Below are 24,424 nucleotides of genomic sequence, written 5' to 3'. Positions count from 1 at the left end.
GACCGCATCGGACAACCCCTGGTCCTTCAGGACCTGGCTCTCAACAGCCACGCCGTCAAAGTCAGCGACTGTAAAGAAGGATGGAACACAGGACCCTGGGACAGAAGATCGGGACGCAGAGGCAGACACCACGGGGCGTCCACCACAAGCTGAACCACGGAGGACGATGGTGACGCCCTCGACCGTGATCCTACGCAGCAGCCGAGGCAACAGATATAGTGGAGGAAAGGCATTGGAGATCCGCCAACCGCGAAGGGGATAGTCGCGTGTTGGACGAGAAGAAACTGTTGCCCGGACAGGACAGAAACTCGATCTTGTAGCCCGAAGAAACCAGCCCCCAGACCCAAGAGTCGGAGACTTTTTATTCCGGCCCAGATAGCAGACCCTGCAAAGCGGAGGAGCTCTGCACGCCGTATCCTCCCCTACGGAGAGGAAGACACAGGAGGCTGCAGCTGTGAAACCGTGCAGCCTTCAGCTTACCTCAGATCCAGGTCCTCAGGCCATCCACCGGAGACCCCACATACATACCACCAGGGAAGACAGGAACCATCGCCAGGATCCAGGAGGAGCAGGGTACCGGCAGGAGAACGCCCCCGACCGAAGCCGCGGCGCCGCCAGCCTGCGGGGAGAGCCGCGACCGGTGGGCCGGAGCCCCCGGTCAGAAGCCCCCCCCTGGGACGAATCCCATAGGCGTCGGGGAGGACCACCTGTCGCAGCCGACCCACCGTAGCAGAGTCTGCATGCGCTCCCCGCTGATGGCTATCTTGATTATCTCATTCAGGAAAGTTTCAATGACTCCCCGATGTTTCCCAGGAAGGAAGATTGAACTGGAGATCTCTTGGATGATTGGCCCACAGACCAGTTTTTAAGCCAGAGAATCTTCCTAAAGACCACAGAAGCAGAGTGGATGCAGGCTTCCAATGTCCAGTTAGATGACACAGTTGAACTTGTCTGCCTGCACAATCCAACCAGTCATATCAATCAGTGTTAAGGAGTTCTCTTAGAAACATCTCCTGATGCAGGTCTTAGTCCATTCAGTACCTGCCTGGTAGGTAGTGGCAAACACTGGTCTAAGCACAGAACCAGTAACGGAACAAATCAGCCTAAAGAGAGATTTCAGTTTCTCAGTTAGGTATTCCACCTTGAGTGTGTGTCAATCACTTCCTGCAAAAGATTGTCCAGGGTTACCTTCTGCAGAGAGAAAGAATTATCTCAGCACTCCCTTTCAATCAGGGAAGTGAAAGTAGTACAATAGGATGCAGCAACCAAAGAGCATGACGAGGCTGCGTGCTCCGATTCAAAGTTCGAGAAAAAAATCAGTGTATTGAGGTGGTCGCTTCCTGCAAACCCTATAGCCTAATCAGACAGCCGAGGCTTGGTCTAGCACCCTGGACAACCAAGACATAGCAGCTTCTAGAACAATAGGTACCTTCTAATGCTGGCAAAACACTACAGAGTCCTGTGTCCCCCCACATGAAGAGGCCATGTGCAGCAGGCAAAAAAAAGCACACACGAAGGAGAGGACTCGCATGATAGGTCAAACCCATTGTACTGTACAAGTTGGAGCATGGTCCACCTACTTCATGTCAGTATACAACAGAAAATGGTGCCCCACACAAAAACCTGAAGCGTGGGCAGCTTCTCCTCACGAAGATGGTGGCAATATGGCAGGAAAAATGGCTGCAGCGTCCAGTGTAAAAGTAAAGGACCAGCAGAGTAAAATAAAAGCAGTAGAGATCATGCTCTGGTAAAAATTCCCTTCACCTATGCCACTCATTGGAGTCACCGTTCCACTATTCAGTGGCAGCCTGCAATCAGCAAGTTTCAGTCTGGTGATGGTCCATTAGTAACACCATACATGCAGCAATGTTGAACAGTGTAAAGACATTGAACCTGGTATGGCTACTGTGGTGACTGCAAGTCACACAAAAAAGTTAACTGCAATAAAATACAACATTTTAGAGTTTGGGAAGACACTATAAAAAGCTGACTTCTTGAGTGAATATTCCAGGATTGGGTAGTGCAGTCTGACACTACCAGCATCTGTGATTAGGCCAGATTGGAGAAACGCCTGAGAGGTTGCACACTTGGGAAGTTGTTCCACATCATGTATTTGTTATTTCAATAAACAACCATTTTATCTATGCTGAACGACAGAAATGCGGCTTGTTTTTGAAGAATTGTGATGCACTGCGCCGGCAAGCTGGTTTTGCCTGCTCCTTTGGAGCGATTCTTGGTTGTATGGGGTCTCAGAATTGGAGCAGTGAACTGTCTGCACTACTACCAGCAGCTGTTGAATAGAATAATCGCCAACTAAATGTCTTGATTCAGCAAAGCTGGGGATAAACGTTTTTTAATCTTTAGGACACTAAGCTAGGCGTGTGTAACACATGCAGGGGCATTACTACTAGATGCAGTGGTGGTGCCCTTTGCTTTACTTGTGTCCAACATTCTAGAAGCGGCAACTGATGTGGACTGTATCCCAGATACACCACTAGAACACATGTAGAAGATTTGAACCTTTGCCTGCCCGAGTGAACACTGGAATAACTGCACAGGTGGACAAGGAGCCAAGGAGTTGAGGAGGATGTCTCCTCCATACAAAATAGAAAGAATATTTCATTACGCATCAGTATGTGAACTAGCCTTGTCATTACCCTTTATCAGCGACAGATCAGCACTTCTACTTACCATCTCCACTAAAACAATACTGCCATCCTTACCATAACCGCTAAAATAATACAGGCAGTCCCCTGGTTACATACAAGATAGGGACTTTAGGTTTGTACTTAAGTTGAATTTGTATGCAAGTCAGAACAGGTACATTTTTTAAGTGCAACTCCAGCCAAAAAAACATTTTTTTAGTTTTGGATAGCATAGGGAAGGGTCACATTTGTTTTGCTGTCTGTTCCTGTTGTTCAGAAGATTATAAGAAAAACATTTTTTATTCAAAATGACACACCCAAAAAAGTTTTCTATTTTTAATTACATTTTATATACTTTATTTTTTTGCAGTTTTAATTTTTATTTATGTTTTTTACATTTGTTTTGTCTTTTTAATTTTGTTTTTAAACTTTTTTTATTTTCATGCTGTGAGCAATAGCCAGCCTGCTATTGGATATTTCAAATTGCAATAGCAGGCTGGCTATTGCATCTGCCCACTGCCTGCTGTCAATACGCAGAGAAGGAGCCTGAAGGAGAAAGTTCTCCATCAGGTCCTCCCATGCTGATTGACAGCAGGTAGTGGGTGGGTGCAATAGCCAGCCTGCTATTGGCTATTGCATTTTACAATATCCAATAGCAAGCTGGGTATGGCTCCCAGCCTGCAGACTAAGAGGAGGCAGGGGGGCGGGGCAAAGGAGCTGCGGCCGGACCGTCGGATCGGCCGGACCGGGAAGAGAAGAAGACTGACTGTGGGAAAAGGACGCTGGGACATTAGCAGAGGTACAGCTAGGAATGCAGTGGTCTGTATCCCCGCCAACACAGGCGCGGAGAGCAGCGGGGATTTGAAGGGACACAGGCCGCTGCAGCCACAGTTCTCCTAAATGTACCGGCAACTGCCGGTACATTTAGGAAAACTATGGCCCCCGGTTCGTATGTACGGATTGTTCGGACGTCCGTAACCCGGGGACTGCCTGTACTACCATTGCAAACCTTAAAAATGAAAACAAAAACACAACAAAAACGAAAAACAATGACGACTTACATTGCTCCCGCATGCCGGCCTCTCTGCACTTCCGGAGCCTGCACTCCTGGCACTTTCGGCGCATATACATGTCCATCTGACACTTGCCATTGTTCTTGCAAGTGTATCTGGCATTCTTTATTACACTACGCCTGAAAAAGCCTTTACAGCCCTCACAGCTTAGCACATTGTAGTGGAAGCCTGAGGCCTTATCTCCACACACACTGCAGACTTCATTACCCAGCATCTTTGGTGCAGGACCCTTCTTCCTTTTACGTTCTGGCTCCTCTGCTGTTGGAAGACAGTTAATACATTTTAGTTTAATTGTAATTAAAGCCTAATAACTTGACAAGAAATAGGAAAATTCACCCAGTGCTAAAATAGGAGCAGCAGAATTGTATTGCAAGAGAGTGTGTGATTTTTGTAGTCTCTCCAAAAAAAAACATCCCTTACAATAAAGTCCTGACTTTATTGGCTACAAATTTCAAAGCAACAAAAATGGCAAACAGAGTTTCAACTCGGCAGGATCTTTATCATAATTGCATATGTCTCCTCTTCTTAGGTTTGACTTAACTGCTGCAATAATTTGAAAGGAAAAGGACTAGCAATATAGTTACATTTGCCCAGCACATTGTTTCTGCGCTGCAAAGGCAAAAGAAAAAAAAAAAGGACATTATTGGCATACAATATTCTTCTTTAAAACACTGTGCCAACTAGTAAAACATGTTTTTTTTTGGAAGTTCAGTTCTGGTTAAAAAAAAAAAAAAAAGTTCTATACCTTTAAAGGCCAGCTTTCATTTTTAAACTTGATGTTTAGTAAAAAACAAATGGGCCGTACAGCACCAGTGTACCAATCCATCTCTAATGATGCTTATACCGTATTCTGCTGGGTTCTGGTTAGTGTAATAATCCTCCCCCTGGTGTGACTTTAGATTGTAAGCTCCTTAAGGGCAGGGACTGATGTTAATGTGCACTATGTAAAGCTCTGCGTAAATTGTTAGCTCAATATAAATACCTGAAATAAATAATAAATGCGAAGATGGATATGCCCCCACAGCCCAGATCTTCCGGCACTGCAAGCATTTGATCAGCGCTGTGGGGAGTATCCAGCATCCATGAAGGGGGGATTATTACACTAACCAGAAGCCAGTAAATGTGGGATACACATCATTAGCAGAACACTATAACACTGGTGCTAAATGCCAAACAATAAGTTTTACTAAACTTTAGCTTGAACTTGGACAATAGGTTGAACTTGATGGACTTGTGTCTTTTTTCAACCTGACTAACTATGTAACTATATGTTACCTTCAATTTGTAAGTAATGGGATGGCCTATGCAATGCTTCTGTGAACTGATTTTTAAATGTAGACAGTGATAAAGACCCTGTTGTGTTGAAATGCATTGCCACTCCCCAGTGGGAGACTGCAATAAAAATATAAATATTCCCCACCTTACCCAAAAGGTAAAAACACTGTCTGAAGTTTAATATTTAAAAGCCAACTCTTAAAAAAATGTTTTTTACAGAAGACTTATTACCTCCTGTCAGCTTTTTATTGATATTTGAAAGTGTGGAAAGAGAGCACTGGACTCGCGTAGTTATTCTCATCCAGCAGTAGTTAAGTGATGTGATTATGAGTGATCTGGGTAACGGGTAGGCAGCTTCTGCAATGCAAAGGCTCTCCACAGTATCCTTGGCTTGACACTGAATACAGTAGATGTAGGAACTGAAGTGCCACACCAATTGAAATAGTCTAAATACAACTTTATTCTATTAGGGGGCATTCAGGTAGAGTATCCAACGTATTTTGGAGGTCCAAAATACACCCCCTTCATAAGGGCTTAATGACAGAAATCGTTTTTGAGGACTATAATCCCTACAGCTTGAAAGTTGTACTCTGTTGTGATGGGAGTAATTCATTCTTGTTGCCTCTCATTTAGTTCCGATAAAGGGGATGTATTTTGAGCTCCCCAAAACATGTTGGCTACTATACTTGAATGTATCCCTGACACTAATGGAATAATGTATCTGGACTATTTCCATTAGGGTGGCGCTTCAATTCCTATTGCAACTGTGTTCACAGCTTTATACTGATGTCTATGTGACAGATGTCAGTGACAAAAAGTGAGACAAAAGCTTCCAATGGGGACACAGGCACCAATAAAAACTTGACAGAAGGTTCTAAGTCCTCTTTCACTTTGCTCAAATCAAACAATATGGCTGGGGTTGGGCTCTAAAACAGCGAGTGGTTATGCTGGAAACTTAGAATTTAGATTCTTCAAGTCTAGCGTGAGGGCACGGTCAGTTTTTTACCGAAAGAATAAGGCAGACAGAAAACCCTCCAAAAAGTCACCTGTGCTGTGGGAGGAGCCTTCCCCATCCGTTCCGAGGATTTCATTTTCAGTAGGTAGTATAGAACTTCCTTGAGACTCTGACCTCTCCTCCTTTATTGTTAACTTAGTGCTGCTAGCAGAATCCAATGCAAGAAATGTATCCACTGTGTGGAAAGATTCTCCGTCTACAGGGAAAGAAGGAAGAAGTCTAAACCAACATTTGCAAAGCGCCATTAAATATTCCCAAACAAAAGATCCGCATATGCAAAACCCCACAGCGAGGTGACCCAAACCAAGGCCACCTGGGATTAGCACATACCAAGTGACACATTGACAGAGCCATTGACAGCCGTGGCTGACATATTGGGTCAGTCTTCTCCATGCATCGTGAGCCAAACACTGTAAAACAAAAAACAGACACAAGAGGCAAGTTATTATTTATATAATTAATGCTGTGCATCTTAGGTCATCTCCACACCCCCACAAAATACAGTCATTAAAATGTGGGTTTTACTGCTTTGCATCTTTGGTCATCTCCACACCCCCACAAAATACAGTCATTGAATGTGGGTTTTACCAGCAGCCCACCAATATTTCTTAGTCAAGTGCTCAAAGAAGACAGCGTGAGCATCACTGATCCAAAGCCCTCATTCACATGGGCCATCTGCTTATTTATTTTTGTAATTTAAATGTAGGAAAAATTGATCTGCGAAGTATACACAAACGTTATACCTCCCAGATGAATTTCTCCCGTGTTTAATTGTAAATGCTTTTACACACAGACGTGTTCAGAGTTGTCCAATCTGTTCCTGAACGCACAGATTTCAATTTTTTCTAAACGCAGCTAAACTGAATGCACTTAAAAACACAAGTAAATGCACAGTGTGCATTATACCATTTCGAATCACTACATGTATTTGTATGAGCTATATCCTATAGACGCATACAAGTCACGTGAATAAGGCTCTAAGAAGACATAGCTAAAAGGGAACCTGAGTCCCACTTTCTAGTTTAAAAGCTCCTCCAGTCTTTCTACCATTTTCCCTCCCAGGAATGCTGCACCTTTCCCATTAAGCAGAGCCCGGGATCAGCGGGACAACGGCGGGGGAGGGGGGGACACACCGATCGCCACCCCATACACGCGATCCGCCGGCTCTACAGCCGGCGGATCGCTTGTATGGTGACAGGCATCGCTGCCTGTTTTTAAATTTCGCCCATTTCCCGCTCGCGTGCGCCGAGAGGTGCGTGTGGGGGGGGGCGTGTCTGAGCGGACGTCTAAAGACGCCCGCTCAGATCTAGAGGGCTCGGGCCGGCCGTTTTTTTTACTACGGCCAGCCCGGAGGTGGTTAAAAAGAAAATCTCCAGGGCCAAAATTAGGCCCTTGAAAGTGCTCCGAGCTAAAATGATCTAGCCCCTACTGGAGAAAAGACAGGATTGTTCCATGGAGTAAATCATGGGATGGAAGTACCTTGCCTCACATTATGAGAAATATGTCTTTCAGGTGTGATGCTAGACCTTGAGGAAGTCTATTTCCAAGCTTTCAAGAGTGTAGGGATAACCAAATCAGATCAAAGGTAATGTTAATAAAGAAGGCAGCCTTAATTGTGAGAGTAGATAGGTGAATAGAAAGAGCAGTTTCTGAAGAAATTTCGGAACCAAAGGGAGATCCAAGGTAGTCACTTGTGCATAGGGATAACACATTTAAGTTTAGGAGTTGGATCAGCAGAGTCTCCTCATGTACCAACTTGTCCAAAAGGGATAGGGAAAATTTCTAATTCGCTTCAACTGACTATACAGAAACAGCTGCATCCCCAGGGAAATCAGAGATGGACTCTGGAGGAGAGGGCATGATCGCATGCTTCCAACCCTTGCATTCTAGTCAGATAACATTGCTGAAACTTTACTCAATGTAGGTTACTGGAGAAGTGTGATGAAACAGTGGCGGTCAATGGAGAAATGTGGCGGTGTAGTGGAGAAATGCACATGTACAGTGGTGGTCAGTAAAAAAGTACAAGTGTGCCAGTGGTTTCCAATTTGTAGGGCTGGGTCTGCTGGGAGTGACTCTGCACTGGAATTATTTACACAGTGTGGGCTGATCAGTCCGCTTATACATTGCTTGTAAGGACAAGTATTTCTTAGATTTTCTGTCAACAGTATGTGTCCTTGTCAATATAGTAGCAGATCATGTTAATGGAAAGCGGTCAATTGCGCATGTCCATGCTAAGCAGCTGAGAGTCACAAGTCCACTTTGTGCCACTCTACACAAACCCAGGAAGTGAAAGTGAGGCAGAGGAAGAATTCATTTTCACTTCCTGGGTTTTAGATTTAAAATAACTATAGGCTAGGATGTGAAATAACACTGCTACCTCCCCTTAATGAAGCAGAGCCTTGATCAGTCTGCACAGCCACAAGCATGAAAAAACATTTAAAAGGAGAACTATGAGGCAAGTGAAAATCACTCATCCTCATAGTTCGAGCCAACATGTGACAATGAAAATGCCACATGTTGGCTCAATAGATCGGGAAGTGAGCAAACACATACCGTCGCTCACTCACTTCTCAATCATCTCCCTGCAGAGAGCAGTGACTGTCAGTCACGGCTCCCCGCAGGGATTCCCCCCTCAGATCCTCCATCGCTGAGTGAAGGAATGGATGGGGTAGGAGGCTGGTAGAGCTGGATAGGCAGAGCCAGCTGTCACTCACGCAGCTGGGTGGATCGCGACAGCATTGTCAGGATTCGTCCCGGCTGCGGCGCTCTCAGTATATTGCGAGCTGTGGCTTGCGATATAGCGAGCTTTGGGTCACAGGAGGAGGCTAGTATATGTCCTCCCGTGACCCTTAAGAGAACTATGGGGAAAAAAACACTTCTCCCATAGTTCTCTTTTAAGCACTGGAGTGTGAATCAATAAATGAGGGAGCATAAGGAATTAAGCTCCTCAGAATGTGGACTCTAACTTTGTGTTATTACATGTTCAAAAGGAGAGTAGAGACATTTCCAAGAAAAGCACAACACATTCAAACCTACCACAATGTTCAGCAAAGAGAGTTCTTGAACAGAAGCTTAAAACCTTTTCTTCATAGTAAATGGACTGTCCTCCTGCCAGCATCTGAACCTGCACAGACAAGATTTACATTATGAAGCACACACATAGTAGAAAACAAACACATCTAAACAATGATAAAACCAAGGCTGCTTCTATAAAAACATTCAGGATGTGACAAACACGAGGGTCCTGTCTGGCGAGTTATATTAAGTGTGCTGTTTCCCAATCAAGTTCCTCTATCTAAAGATGTACCAAAAGACTTCTGTTGCGTGTGCAAAGGCCTTGAAAAACATCCCGAATTCCACAAACCCATTTCCCCCTCTGTGATGCTGAGGCCTTAGGACAGTGTGTTTGGCCTGTAACGGCCCTGGCTTGGCTGACGAAATTCTAAAGCTGTGCAAATATTTCCAATTCAGTATTTACAAGCTCTAATTTTATTACATTTAAATGTATGTGGAGCCAAAGCGGTTTAGTTTTGAATGCAATAGGGAAGAGTTAGAAACTTTGCTGGATTTTTATTGCTGCTGCTGTCAACTCTACAGAAAGTGATGGGAAATCAAAAACATTTGAGTTGTCACAGGAACAGCAGGCGAGGGGAAATCTTCCCATGGGGACACCTGTTCTTGTGCAAACAGCCTAAAAGGGGGGATAAGCCCCTTGCTTTGTATAGATCTTCTCTTACTTCCTGTTGTGTCTCTGGGACAAGAAGTGAATACTGTAGAAATCTCCCCGATGAAGCACAGACAATGACAGGAACCTTATCTATTCCCTACTCTATCCAAAAAAAAAAAAAATATTTTGGCTTTTCATGCACTTTAATAAAAAAAAAAAAAGTCCTTGTTCATGGTCAGTCAATAAACAGTATTGAGCTTTTCTTAAAGCAGGACTCCAGGCATAACATTTCCTTAACCCTTGCAGTGGGGCTACCCTCACACTGCAAGGGTTAACTGCTCATTTTTGTCTAGGTGCTAAAAAAAAAAAAACAATTACAAAAATATTATACTCACCCGATACTTGGAGCCTTCTTGCTCTTAGAACGGTACCTGGAGCCTCTCTCCCCCTCTGCAGTGGAGGAGAAGGAGACAGGGTCCACGGTTCGGGTAAATGTAACTTTTTTTTTTTAGCACCTACACAAAAATTATCACTTAAGCCTTGTAGTGCAGGGGTAGCCCTACTGCAAGCATTAAAAAACATTTTTGCCTGGGATTCTGCTTTAGAGAACGTAGGTAGTTACATCACTCAATGACTCATACCAAGCAACAAGGGTTGTGTTCTTCAAAGCCCCACCACAAAGGAGTTCCAATGGCATGTTATAAAAAAAGAAAAAAACTGCTTTAAATATTGCTTTGGCTAAATGTAAAAAAAAAAAAAAGAAGGAAGAAGAATTAAAGAGGCCAGAGTCAAAGAACGTGGGCGCAAACGAGTAGCAGTACATTTCATTTTAGGGCTTGTTTATATCGGTCCACAGAAATATACTCTCTTCATTGTTAAAGTGAAAAACAGATTTCTGCAGAGATGTTTAAATTCAAATTACAAAACTCAAAATAACTTTATACATAGGCATACACTCCCGTCGAGTTAGTATTTGTGGGCGGTCAATAGAAAGATCACTGTTAGCAGATAGTGATCAGCAGACAAAGAAGCATTTACCATTAAGGAATATTTTGACCTCACTTTAAATGCATTCAAGTACCTGAGCTACACTCAGCAACATTGTAGCTTATTTGTGTATTACTTGGCTGTAATTTGCATCTCTGAATGCCGACATTGTCCTTCCTTCAGGAGGGTACTTTTGTTCCCCATGTTGCAAAGAAGCCACCACTCCAAGCTCACTCCTGTGATGGAGTAAAATAGTTTACTAATTTATAAATAAATTATAGTCTATAACGGGAGCAAACGTGGAGTGGTGACTCTTTACAACACACACAGGGACCATGGGGAACAAATGTAGCCATCCTCCAAATAATTTATGGAGTGCGCCTTGAAGGGAAGGGTGAAACCTTGTCCCCAAGTGTATAGACTTAAATAAGCTGCCAAATCCACCTGGAGATAGGGGAACAGGGAACTACCTGAGCAGAGGGTTAACCAAATCAAATAGTCCCCTATCCCTTATGACCCAGGCGTCAACAGCCATGCTGTGGTAAACCGGTCTTTGTAACAGCAGATCCAGATGCAGGCCGAAGCGAGGACGCGCAAGCGGGCCGAAGCAAGGGTTTTTTACACTCTATGAGTGCAATAACATTAATGGAAGGAATTCATGGGATCTGTGTTGAAGTCTAAAAGCAAGAAAGACCGGCCTAAATTTCTTGTGTTCAGCCCCACAGCCCCAGTTGAAAAAGAGGAAACATTTGTTTGCATCTCCACCTGCCAGCTATTATATTCAGACAGCTAGCATTTGCGGCCGTCTAAGTACCAGAACAGTGACTGCATCTGATTGGATGCAATCTCTGTGCGGCAGGCAATTTTCAACTGGTCTCCTATTTTCTAATTGTCAAGCCACACACGGCTTTAATTTTATCCGATACAGCAGCAATCAACCAAAATTTGAGCTGTATATGGCTAGTATCAGGCTCAACAGTCACACTGAGGGAGGCTATCCGGAAGATATACATTAGATATCTATGTAAGAAGTATTGTGATGGCCTACCTCGGTTATGGACCCTGCATACTTCACGGCCTTTACAGTCAGTCATTCCCAACTGACACACCACAGCCAATTACAACTATATATTTAATCTTTAAATATATCATCTGAACAATAACTCCATCAAACTGGCTTTTACAACCTACTACCATCTGTTAAATGGTCCAGATAATCTACCATGAAATTGAGAGGTAAGCAACAGATACGATATCAAAATAACTGCTTGAACATAACTGCTTGAACATATACAAACGAAAAAAACCTAAGAATTAAATCCATGGAGCAGAGGAAGGGAGCGCGCGCGAGAGAGAAGAGCGCAAGTGAGGGGGAGAGAGAGAGCGGAAGAGAGAAGATCGCTAGTGAGGGGGAGAGAGAGAGCGGAAGAGAGAAGATCGCTAGTGAGGGGGAGAGAGAGAGCGGAAGAGAGAAGATCGCTAGTGAGGGGGAGAGAGAGAGCGGAAGAGAGAAGATCGCTAGTGAGGGGGAGAGAGAGAGCGGAAGAGAGAAGATCGCTAGTGAGGGGGAGAGAGAGAGCGGAAGAGAGAAGATCGCTAGTGAGGGGGAGAGAGAGAGCGGAAGAGAGAAGATCGCTAGTGAGGGGGAGAGAGAGAGCGGAAGAGAGAAGATCGCTAGTGAGGGGGAGAGAGAGAGCGGAAGAGAGAAGATCGCTAGTGAGGGGGAGAGAGAGAGCGGAAGAGAGAAGATCGCTAGTGAGGGGGAGAGAGAGAGCGGAAGAGAGAAGATCGCTAGTGAGGGGGAGAGAGAGAGCGGAAGAGAGAAGATCGCTAGTGAGGGGGAGAGAGAGAGCGGAAGAGAGAAGATCGCTAGTGAGGGGGAGAGAGAGAGCGGAAGAGAGAAGATCGCTAGTGAGGGGGAGAGAGAGAGCGGAAGAGAGAAGATCGCTAGTGAGGGGGAGAGAGAGAGCGGAAGAGAGAAGATCGCTAGTGAGGGGGAGAGAGAGAGCGGAAGAGAGAAGATCGCTAGTGAGGGGGAGAGAGAGAGCGGAAGAGAGAAGATCGCTAGTGAGGGGGAGAGAGAGAGCGGAAGAGAGAAGATCGCTAGTGAGGGGGAGAGAGAGAGCGGAAGAGAGAAGATCGCTAGTGAGGGGGAGAGAGAGAGCGGAAGAGAGAAGATCGCTAGTGAGGGGGAGAGAGAGAGCGGAAGAGAGAAGATCGCTAGTGAGGGGGAGAGAGAGAGCGGAAGAGAGAAGATCGCTAGTGAGGGGGAGAGAGAGAGCGGAAGAGAGAAGATCGCTAGTGAGGGGGAGAGAGAGAGCGGAAGAGAGAAGATCGCTAGTGAGGGGGAGAGAGAGAGCGGAAGAGAGAAGATCGCTAGTGAGGGGGAGAGAGAGAGCGGAAGAGAGAAGATCGCTAGTGAGGGGGAGAGAGAGAGCGGAAGAGAGAAGATCGCTAGTGAGGGGGAGAGAGAGAGCGGAAGAGAGAAGATCGCTAGTGAGGGGGAGAGAGAGAGCGGAAGAGAGAAGATCGCTAGTGAGGGGGAGAGAGAGAGCGGAAGAGAGAAGATCGCTAGTGAGGGGGAGAGAGAGAGCGGAAGAGAGAAGATCGCTAGTGAGGGGGAGAGAGAGAGCGGAAGAGAGAAGATCGCTAGTGAGGGGGAGAGAGAGAGCGGAAGAGAGAAGATCGCTAGTGAGGGGGAGAGAGAGAGCGGAAGAGAGAAGATCGCTAGTGAGGGGGAGAGAGAGAGCGGAAGAGAGAAGATCGCTAGTGAGGGGGAGAGAGAGAGCGGAAGAGAGAAGATCGCTAGTGAGGGGGAGAGAGAGAGCGGAAGAGAGAAGATCGCTAGTGAGGGGGAGAGAGAGAGCGGAAGAGAGAAGAGCGCAAGTGAGGGGGAGAGTGAGGGGGGAAGAGTCGGGGGGGGAAGAAAGACGAGCGCAAGTGAGGGGGAGAGAGAGCGGAAGAGAGAAGATCGCAAGTGAGGGGGAGAGAGAGCGTGAGAGAGAAGAGCAAGGAAGAGAGAGCAAGAGAGAAGGGAGCTAGTGAGGGAGAGAGAAGAGCGCAAGAGAGAAAAGTGCAAGGGAGAGAGAGCGAGAGAGAGAAGAGCGCAAGTGTGTGAGAGAGAGAGGGGGAGAGAAGAGAGCAAGTAAGGGAGGGGGGGGAGAGAGAGAGAAAAGAGTGCAAGTGAATAAGAGAGAAGAGCACAAGAGGAGTAAAAGAAAAAGTGCAAAACAAAAGATAGAGGAGGAGCAAGATATAAAAAAAAAAACACAGAAAGAAGAGAGTGATGGAGGAAGAGAGAGAAAGTAAATAAAGGTTAGTTCTACAAACCACTGCTCACGCCTTTGCTGTATGCACACATATACAAGGATACAAAGTTTGTTCCATATCCAACAGCATAAGTACAGATGACATCCACTGAAAACTTCCCCACCATGCAACAATGACCTGTAGTAACCTCTGAAGACTTCCTGAAATGAACATGTGTTTATCCTTCAGCTGATAAATGCAGCGCATTCTCCCATGATTCACAATATCCGTCAAAGACAATGAGCAAAGTGCAGAAGAAAGCAAAGCTAGACTATACCATCGTTCAATGACTTGTGGTGGTGTCATTGTGGGGGAGGAGCCTGCTTTGTTGCTCAATGTGCTCTTAAACTAAAGTGACAGCAGTCTGTGGAGGTGAAAAGTCAGTCACACTCTGTACCTGAATTAACTCATAGATGACCAATTGTTACAGACAACCAAGAGACATCTTTGTCTGCACAAAGGCAACTAATTAGACACAAGTGACAAAAAATTGATAAAAGAAAGTCCCTATAATTGAGCATCAGACAAAGAAACAAGTCAGCAGCTAGAAATGCATGGGCCAATTATTGACCCTTTCTTTGTATTAAGAGTACATTTGCAGATAAATAAGCCAAAGTGGATGTCAATTATAAATAAATCATTGCACCATAGCAAGAAAAAAAAGAAACACTTTACAAAAGTTGCCTTTTATAACATTTATAAAATCTGCATTTTGTAACTTTCCATTTTAATCTGAGTGCTCTGTGTATGAACGCCCCAGAATCCCAATCTCTGATATGTCTGACTCTTTTTCCCAAAATGATGCAGAGTTTGAAGTGACTACAAATTAAAAACAAAAACAACAAAAAAACACCCTAAATCCCCCTATAGAGACGGTTCAATCTGCTCTAACAGGGAAAAGAAAACCCAAACCCTTCCTTATCCCCTAAAGCCTTGGTTCTCAACTGGTGGGTCGAGACCAAAAAGTGGGTGCGACCCTATGTTCAGTGGGTCCCCATGTGCCTTCCACTTTTCTAGGCGAGAGGCTCCTCAGCCTCCCCATAGTGCAGCACTGTCAGTTCTTGCACCAAGCAGCATTCAAAATATGCTGCCCAGTGCCGAGTGTCAGCTTGAGGTGGGGTGGGCTCCATCCATACATGCATTGCTTAAAGCTCCCTCGCATGTCCTGTAGAGGTGCCAGGACCGGAGTGATTTAACATACTGGCTCTCTGCACCTCTACAGGGTGTGCAAGGGAGCTGTGCAAGCAATGCACATATGGATGGAGCTACATCACAGCACAGCAGCCCACACCGGACCCCAGGGTAAGGTTCCACTCCAGTTCTCATAAAGTAGGGAGACTGGATGGACCTTGAAGAAAAAAAAAAGAACAAAAATTGTTTTTTTTGGAGTGTGTATGTGTGGAGTGTGTATGTGTGCGAGCATTTTGGCGTGAGAAGTGCATTGGATTGCCATTCATTTGAATGGCACCTCAAATGCACCTCCTAACCACAGTTCTATTGCCACCATCGGAACGTGCAGTAGCGCAATGCCGTGCGTTCCATTGCAGTGCAACTTGGGTGACGACTTAATGACCAAGCACAATGGTGGGTCCTGAGGTTACACAGGTCGAGAACCACTGCCCTAAAGCCATAGGACACTCAATGGATCTTTTAGATTGTAAGCCCTCACAATCAGGGCCCTCCTTACCATCTTGTCTTGAATTGTAATGTGATTGTAATGTCTTCCTTATATTGTAAAGCGCTGCGCAAACTGTTGGTGCTATATAAATCCTGTATAATAATAATAAATCTACATTCTATGGGTTATTTCTTAAAAATAGCCAGTTTTTTGTTTGTTTTTTTATGTAAAAAATACAACTACTAAGTTGCTCGAACTAGATCCTGTGGAAGTCTAGTCCACATTTTCATAGCTCTTACCGTAAAAAGAAAAAAAAACCCCAAACAAAAAACCCTAATTATTCAGTGGATCATTTTCAGTTTCTCCAGTTTCTTAGTCTTTTGCAATGACCCTAAAAGTGTACTGTGTCTGAACCCAAAAGAAACAAACATTTTATATATTAACAATCCTAAGATGGGGTGCCTGAATTAGTTTTCTTTTTCAGGATTTTTTTTTTTTCTTTCTTTCACCTGGTTATCCAGCCAGTAAGACACTTCTCATCTTAGGCCAAAGTCTATAGAGGCGCAACAGAGCCACCCTTGGACAGCAGCACTGTCAACATGTGGAGAAGGCAGGTGCCAATACACTTTACAACCCTCGCAAGACTTTTGTCTTGCGAGGGTTGTAAAGTACTTAAAAAAACGTACGATCTGCCCATCTTGGCCAGGCAGATCGTACTTGCGATCATCGCAAGCCCGCCCCTTCCGATTACTGCAATGCTGAAAGGGCAGTGTGCGCGTGCACACAACGGCCCGTTCGGCAGTGATCTCTCGATCATGTTAAAAACCAGCCGAAAATCGTAGATTCTCGGCTGGTTTTCCAACATGCTCGATATACAAAAGTCGTGCGACCTTACATTAGAAACGGTCGCACGCCTTCCATACACTTCACAATTCTTGTACAATCGCGGGATTTCCCGCGATTCTCGTACGAGAATCGTGCAGTGTATGGGCACCTTTAAGCTGGACATACACTGTAATATTTTCTTCATTCAACATGCAGACTGAACGAAGAAAACATAACAAGATTCCTCCATCAACGCTTACGAGTGTTGATTGAGCAATCTCCCGCTGTCTTTACTGTATCCTGACAGGGAGGGTTAGTGTCTGGCCTTTTCCTCCCTTGAATTCCAGAGAGTTTTGGAGATATATAAATATATATAGGATGTAGAGCTGCAGCTAACGATTATTTTCAAAATCGATTAGTTAGCCGATTATTAAGTTCGATTAATCGGTTAATCGGATAAACAATAAAATAAAATTTTAAAAAATGGCTCCAGTGATGGACTACTAGTTTGTATTGAGATTGCACTCCATCACAGGAGCAAGCTTGGAGCGGTGGAAGTAAAAAATTAAAAAAAGGAGGGGAGGAGGTGTGGCGTAGAGAGCGTGGATGCGGTCGGGCAGGTCTGGCAGCGTGTGTGAGGTGGGGAGGAGGTGCAGCGTGTGTGGAGCCGTGAACAGGGCCAACTGATCGGAAGCCGATTAATCGATTATTGAAAAAGTTGACAACTTTTTCAATAATCGATTATAATCGATTATGTCGATTAGTTGTTGCAGCCCTAATAGGATGCACGGAAACAGATAACAATATTGGTGCCGATACTGAGTTTTTGGGCGAGCATTCGTAATCTCCCAAATGCTCCGGATACGTTCGTAGATGCCGGAGCTTACAGTTAAGCTGGCCATACACTTTACAACCATCGCACGACTTTTATCGTGCAATGGTTGTAAGGTAATTAAAAGCTCGTACGATCTGCGCATCTTGGACAGGCAGATCGTACTTGCGATCATCGCAAGCCCTCCCCTCATCGGTGTGGCATTTGTCTTACGAGCACGCCACAAACAAGCCGAAAAGTGCTCGTAAGACAAAACACGTGTGACCGTACAGTAGAGTAGGTCGCACGCCTTCCATACACCTGCCGATTATCGTTCGCAGGATTTCCCACGATTATCGTAGATAATTGTCAGGTGTATGGACAGCCTTTAGAGGGTGATTTACTCTGACCGGCAGTGCTGCGAACGAATCTGGAAGCCGGGCGACGGAAAATTACTCGCCACCTGGCTTTCTGGTTGGCTGGTAAGCCGGCTCCATGCTGATTGGCCGGGAAGCTGATTTCCCGGCCAATCAGCATTGAGACGGCCAAATAGATCTAGTAATATGGCGACACAACCTCCACCCTGCAGACACTTCATTCCGCCACCATTTCTATTTCATCAGGATTCAGCTCCCTGCCACACAGCAAAAATATGCAATCAGTGGTACACAACAAAGTCCATTGCATTTTTGACCTGGCCAGGAAACCTTTATTTTTTTCCTACCCCCCTATGTGATAGCAAAAAATGTGACAGGTCTTCTTTATGGAGACATCAGGGGTCTCCAAGACCCCTGTCACCTAGGACCCCCCTGAAGAAGCTTCTCTCCAGCATCTGAAGCTGCAAAGTGACACTAGAATGCGGAAGTGATGTAATATACATCACTTCCGCATTCTGACAGCGGAGAGGGGACCGGAGCGAGGTCGTGTACCGATCTCCCTCTGATCCCCTGTGACAGAGGGACTATGCTGGTCCCGGGCTCGCACCGGGCACAGCGGAGCCCGGGACCAGCGTGACAGCGGGGGAGGCACGAAGGGAGGGGGCGCACATACCGGGACCTTATACAAGCGATCCGCCGGCTCTATAGCCTGCGGATCGCTTGTATGTTAACAGGCATCGCTGCCCGTTTTAAAATTTTAGGACTTTCCCGCTCCCACGCAGCGTGCGCGAAGGGGCGTGGCTGAGCGGACGTCTAAAGACACCTGCTCAGATCTAGAGAGCTCCCGGCCGGCAAGTGGTTAAATTGACATATTTGCATTTGGTGCAAAATAGCATTTCCTATAAGCGTGCAAAGTTGCAAAACATAAACATTTTGGGGGAAAAAAGTGTCCCAAATTTTTGCCACCACTGTATCTGTGTATATCTATATAGATATATAATACACACACACACACACACACACACACACACACACACACACACACCAATAATAATAATAATCTAACTTACAATACATTGCTATTGGCCAATAAAAATGTAAAACATGACAATTTACATATATTTTAAGTGATACGAAAAGAAATTCAGTACAAACTGTATGCCATCGGTGTTTATCCAAATGAAAATAAAAAATGAATGATTCATAAGGATAATTTTCAGCAGTGGAAAATCTGACACTGAAATCGTGGGGGCAGCAAAGGAGCTTACTCAATGTAACATGCTGCAAATATTAATGAACTGCCTTCATTCAGAAGTCTTTTTGTTCACAGCAGAATGACAGACACACTGAGCCTCTGTCTATCGTTCACATATAAAACCTGATTAACAGACAAGTAATGAATTTGTAATCATTTTATTATAGGAAACAATGGCAACTGTGCAAACAAGTGTCATTCACAGTTGAAATGAAGAAATTAGAAGAAAGAAAGCATTAAAGTAGAACTGAAGCCAAAACTTTTGGTTTTAAATAGAGTAAGGAAGGGTTAAAACCCCTTCCAGATTTTTTTTTTGTCTTCTGTATCCCATTGGGGAGACTTAACTTCACTTCCTGTCCGATAGCCACAAGAGGAAGTGAGAGCCAATCCTCTTCCCCACTGGAAGATTTCCCATCTATTCCTGTTCTGGTGTCAACCCAAAATTTGAAATTTTATTTTGCTTTCAGTAATAATTGTCACCAGAATGAATAGAGAGGGTGAATCTCCCGAAGGGCTTGTTTACACCATGTCCAGACCAGAACAGTATGTTCTCGGACCAAAAAAAGCATCCCAATGTATCCCTATGGTATTTTTGACTCTGTTCACACCAGTGCAGTACGTTCCGGACCAGATAAAAAAAATGAAAAAATACTGCTAGTCTCATTTTGTCTGGTCTGGAATGCACTGGAACGCATGGAAACGTATCAAACTCATACAAACGCACCTGGAGTCCATTTTAAGCTACAAAAAAAGTGGTAAAAACGTGCAAAATGCACTGCGTTCCAGATCGGGTCTAGAAAATGGTGGGAACCTGGCCTCAAGGCAACATAGACAATAAAAACAGGTCTTTTAATCAATCTCCATTCCTTCCAAAAACTAAAAAAAGGTTTGGCTTCAATTGATTTTTAAAGTACAGTATGTAAGCCTCAGGCCCATTCACACCACATCATCTCCAAACCAGATGGAGACTGTTTCTGGACCCAAAATGCATCCTAATGTATCCCTATGCCATTTCTGGCCTCTGTTCACACCAGCGCAGTCTGTTCCAGACCAGACCAGACAAATACTGCATGTCTCCTTTTATTTGGTCTGGAATGCACTGAAACTGCAGACAGATCTGGTCTGGAAAATGGTGTGAACCTGCCCTAAAAGCTAATTTTAGTATGTTTGACACCCTGTCTCACTGTATACAGTTATCTTATGCAATTTGTTTTGTGAATATTTTGCAAAGTTTCATGCCTAAAGATCCTGACAGTAAGGCTGGGTTCAAACCTAGGCGTATCGAATATGTGACGCGCGTTTCTACCTCGATTCACGGTTAAAAAAAACGCATGACGCACGCGCGTTTCCGAGGGCTACTTGGCTGTATCCCAATGGAAACGCGCGACAAAAACGCCCCAAAGAAGCTCCTGTACTTCTTTGGGCGTAGGGCGTTTTGAAGCGCGTTCATATGGCCTGTAATACGCCCAGGTGTGAACCATACCCATAGGAAAATAATGGGATTTCTGTGTTTGAGTGTTTTGCAGAGCGTTCGAACGCGCTACAAAACGCCCAGGTGTGAACCGGGCCTTATACTTCCTGTTGCAGGCTGTGCAATCCTTTAGTTTACCACAGGGCTGCCAGGCAAGTCTATCAGATAGGCAGTGCACACTGCAGGCTGGCAACACTGCTGCTAATTCGGCCGGCAACAATATTGACAACTTGAGCTGGAGTGCGATTGACAACAGCTGCTGCCTGCATGTGCCGTTGTTTTACTCTTTTCTGCTGTGTTCGTGTCTGATCGATTCTCCTATCAGAGCAAGGTATTTTTTTTTTCTGATTTTTTTTTTAAACAAACTTTATTGCTTATGTTTTTTCATAAACAACCTATTCATTGAAAAAAAATAAGCAATAAAGTTTGTTTTAAAAAAAAAAAAGGGAGAGAAAAAAAAATACCTAGCTCTGATTAGGAGTATCGGTCAGACACGAACACAGCAGAAAAGAGTAAAACAACGGCACATGCAGGCAGCTGCTGCTGCCAATCTAAAGTGGGCGGGGATGTGGGGAGGACGTCATCCTGTAGTCCTGGCTCAGGTCGGGAGCGCGCACACAGACACCATGTAACATTCCAGAGACAAGGCAGTCAGCTGCAAAACAGAAGTTCTCCCCAACATGAGAAGATATAATGATTTAAAAGGAAGAGCAGCAAAGAGAAGGGAAACTGCCATGGATTGCAGTAAGGTACACATTACAGTATTGGTTTATGTTAAAAAATTTGAGGGTTTAATGTCAATTTAAGTTGTAATTGTTTTGTTAGGTGATGCTCCAGTTTCAGACAGTCGCAGAACAAGTGCAGATGTAAACAGTTGCAAACTTTCGTAAAACAGGCGCAAAACACGCGCAATTGGAAAAGCCAGATTTGCACATTAGGAAGAATGATCCAAGACTAGCTAAAACTGTCACAATTGCTTTGATAAAATTCCCCCAGCCAAGAATAAAACTACTACTGCACAGGAACGAAGATTTACATGACTATCATATCGGGGCATGGATGATGCCTCCCACTACACGGTCAAAAAAGCAAATGGCATTACCTGCAGAAAGAAGAAGCAATATTCTTACCTTTCCGGTAGCCCACACCTTCAGAAACACCGCCATGATGCTGCTCCCCAGCCAGCAAAGTATTTAACGCTTCCAGGTGTATACATTCCGGATACCTGTTCAGCATGCAGCAGTTCCTACCACCAGCTCATACAGTATGTCACTATAGGATGTCTGAGCCAATAGGAGGAACCACTGTGTGTGATGGAAGAAACAGGTCTTCCACTCCCCCAGCCAGCTGACTACTTATGGTGACGGAAAACAGCAAAGAGGCCGTGGGCACCTGGAAAAGTATGTATATTGCCTTTTCTGTCTACAGGTATTGTCTTTTCTTGGTATCTGTGCATCCCTAGTTCAAATATTAAAGTCAAAATGTTTTAAACCAATTCAAATGGCGATGAAATCACTTACAATGGATGCTGCTTCTTGATGTTTAAAAGTTTTAGCTTCCTGCAAAAATCAGCTGGCCCCCTGGGCACTGGCCCGGATATTCTGTTTTAAAGGTGGCTACTTCCCCTTGCAGGGTCCTATGGAGCCACCCTTGTGTGTGCTAGTAAGCTGTGTGTGTCTCCACAAAGATACAGTGCACTCCTCCCCACTCCCTCTTTTTCCTTCTCCCGGCCAGTAGATGGACAGCTGCAGGAGACTTTGCTGTCCCTAGTTATCTTATCCTGGACTGTTTGGAAACATGAGGACTAAGTGATTGGGCAAACATTTAAAGAAATAGTTTGCTGGGCAATGCTCATTTTTTTTCTTAATCTAGATCATTTTCTTAATCTACATCACAGGTCCTTAGACCGCTGAAGCTTGGGGGAGAAGCGGCTTCAGGGACCAGTCTAGCATCCAGGAAGGATCAGGTGACTACAGGGGTGCAGAATTCCTATTGCCTGACACATGCAGTTCCGGGCGGGTAGTTTTCTTCTACACTTAGCCCTGGTGCAGGCTAGCAGATCTAAATGTAGAGCAGGGGAGACGCAGCTCCTTTAGTACAAGTGATCTCAGATCACTTGTATAAAAGAAGCAGCCATCTTGTCCGCCCCCACCGTGATTTTCCGGATCCCCCGCTCTTCCGGGGGAACCAGGACCACGGTAATCATTTCAGGATGGAGAGCGGTGAGCAGAGGGGAGAACGGAGCCGTGTACTCACAGCGCCCCCTATTTCAGCTCTCACAAGCTGCACAGAATCGAGTACAATGCAGTTCTGTGTTGGAGGGCAGGTTCCGTAAGGTAGAATCTGCCACCTTCAAACACTATCACAATGTTCACATTAGAGGTGAGGAGATTAAGGGGGGATATGATTTCCATGTACAAAATGTTTAATGGTGGTAGCAACATTAGCGATAAACTGTTTAAAATTAACTCCATTACAAAAACTAGAGGCCACCACCTAAAATTGGTGGAAAAAAAATTCCAGCACAAGGGGCGAAGGGGGTTCTTCACAGTAAGATCAGTTAGGGTCTGGAACTCACTGCCACAGGCGGTGATTTCAGCAAAGAATGTGGAATTGTTCAAGAAACTTTTGGACGATTTCTTAAGGGACCGTAATATACAGGGGTACAGGTACTCCTAGAATGAGATCCTAATAGGTTGGACTTGATGGACTAATGTCTTTATTCAACCTCAAATACTATGTAACTATGTAACTATCACATAGGGGTTTGTTAGCCCCTCTGTAATAATAATAAAGTTAAAGTGACATTAAACCCTCAGATTTTTTAACATAAAACAATACTGTAATGTGTGCCTTACTGTAATCCATGGTTGTTTCCCTTCTCTTTGCTGCTCTTCCTTTTAAATCTGCATCTCTTCTCATGCTGGGCAGAACTTCTGTTTTGCAGCAGACTGCCTTGTCTCTGCAATGGATACATGGTGTCTGTGTGAAGGTTCACAGCCTGAGCCAGCACTACAGGAAGAGGCACTCAGCTACAAAAAGGGAAGTTCTCCCCAAGCATGAGAAGAGATACAGATTTAAAAAGGAAGAGCAGCAAAGAGAAGGGAAACTACCATGGATTACAGTAAGGCACACATTACATTGGGTTATGTTAAAACATCTGAGGGCTCAATGTCACTTTAAGTGATAAAAAATAACTGAAAAATAAAAAATCAAATTAAAATGCGATAAAAAAAAAGTAAAAAAATCAAAGTGATAAAAGTAAAACACAATAAAAGGAAATTTTTTTTTTAACCCAACCCCCAGCCCGCATCTGCGTGTGAATAAGCAGCGCTCTCCAACACGCACAATGTGCATTAACGGGTAAGTTCACTTTCCCAAGTAGTTTAGGAAAATGGAATTACCGGCTCAAATCTCCCCACATTCCCTCCCCCAGCAATATACTTTTTGCGCATGGTCCTTTCCCTCCACCAGTACGGGTGTACTATCTGTACCCCATACTGCTGTCCAGCACAGCCCTGGCCTATGGATTTTGAATTTCACTCGCATGTGTCAGCGCAGTCATGTAACCACGCTGACCAATGAGAAGCGCTTCTTCATATGGTTAAATAGGGTTTTGTTTAAAATAACTTTTTGTATCAGGACAAGTAGTTTTGTTTTTTAAATTTCCCCACCCCTGTGACTATGTTTTTTTTTTGTCCCTAGACCAAAGCAAATACTTAACCTTTGCAGTTCAGGGGTAGCCTCACTGCAAAAATGAAATTTTAATAAATCCTGGAGTTCTTCTTGAACCCCTTCATGACGGGAGACGTACAGTGTACGTCCAGCCACAAAGGGACCAAATGACTTGTCACGTACACTGTAAGTGACGAGTTATTTGCTGCTTTAGAGGGCTGTTAACCGCTGAGAATCAGCTTTTAACATTCATTAATGGATGCCCTTACTACAGAGGCATTCATTGATGAAAGGGTTAACCTTTTTCAGACACCCGATACCTTAATATCGGGTGTCTGAGAGTCAAAGCAAAGCGGACACACATGCCGGCATTCTGACAAAATTTTTAAGTTTAAAAAAAAGTGAAAAGTGTAAAAAAAAA

General features: G+C 44.5%; 1 protein-coding gene across 1 annotated transcript in view; it reads right to left on the bottom strand.

The window, feature by feature from the left end:
* Positions 1–24,424, bottom strand: part of NR1H2 (nuclear receptor subfamily 1 group H member 2) — a 61,685-nt gene that overhangs the window by 23,132 nt on the left and 14,129 nt on the right. Inside the window, exons 2-5 of the mRNA XM_018562799.1 lie at positions 9,045–9,132; positions 6,339–6,418; positions 6,040–6,204; positions 3,707–3,976 (exon numbers count right to left, since the gene is read on the bottom strand). Of these exons, the coding sequence (XP_018418301.1) occupies positions 3,707–3,976; positions 6,040–6,204; positions 6,339–6,381 (478 nt within the window). The 5' untranslated portion in view covers positions 6,382–6,418; positions 9,045–9,132. The remainder of the gene's footprint in view (positions 1–3,706; positions 3,977–6,039; positions 6,205–6,338; positions 6,419–9,044; positions 9,133–24,424) is intronic.

Source organism: Nanorana parkeri, unplaced genomic scaffold, assembly GCF_000935625.1.
Source record: "Nanorana parkeri isolate BGI_ZX_2015 unplaced genomic scaffold, ASM93562v1 scaffold600, whole genome shotgun sequence".
NCBI lineage: Eukaryota > Metazoa > Chordata > Amphibia > Anura > Dicroglossidae > Nanorana > Nanorana parkeri.
This window is presented reverse-complemented; position numbering and strand designations above follow the sequence as displayed.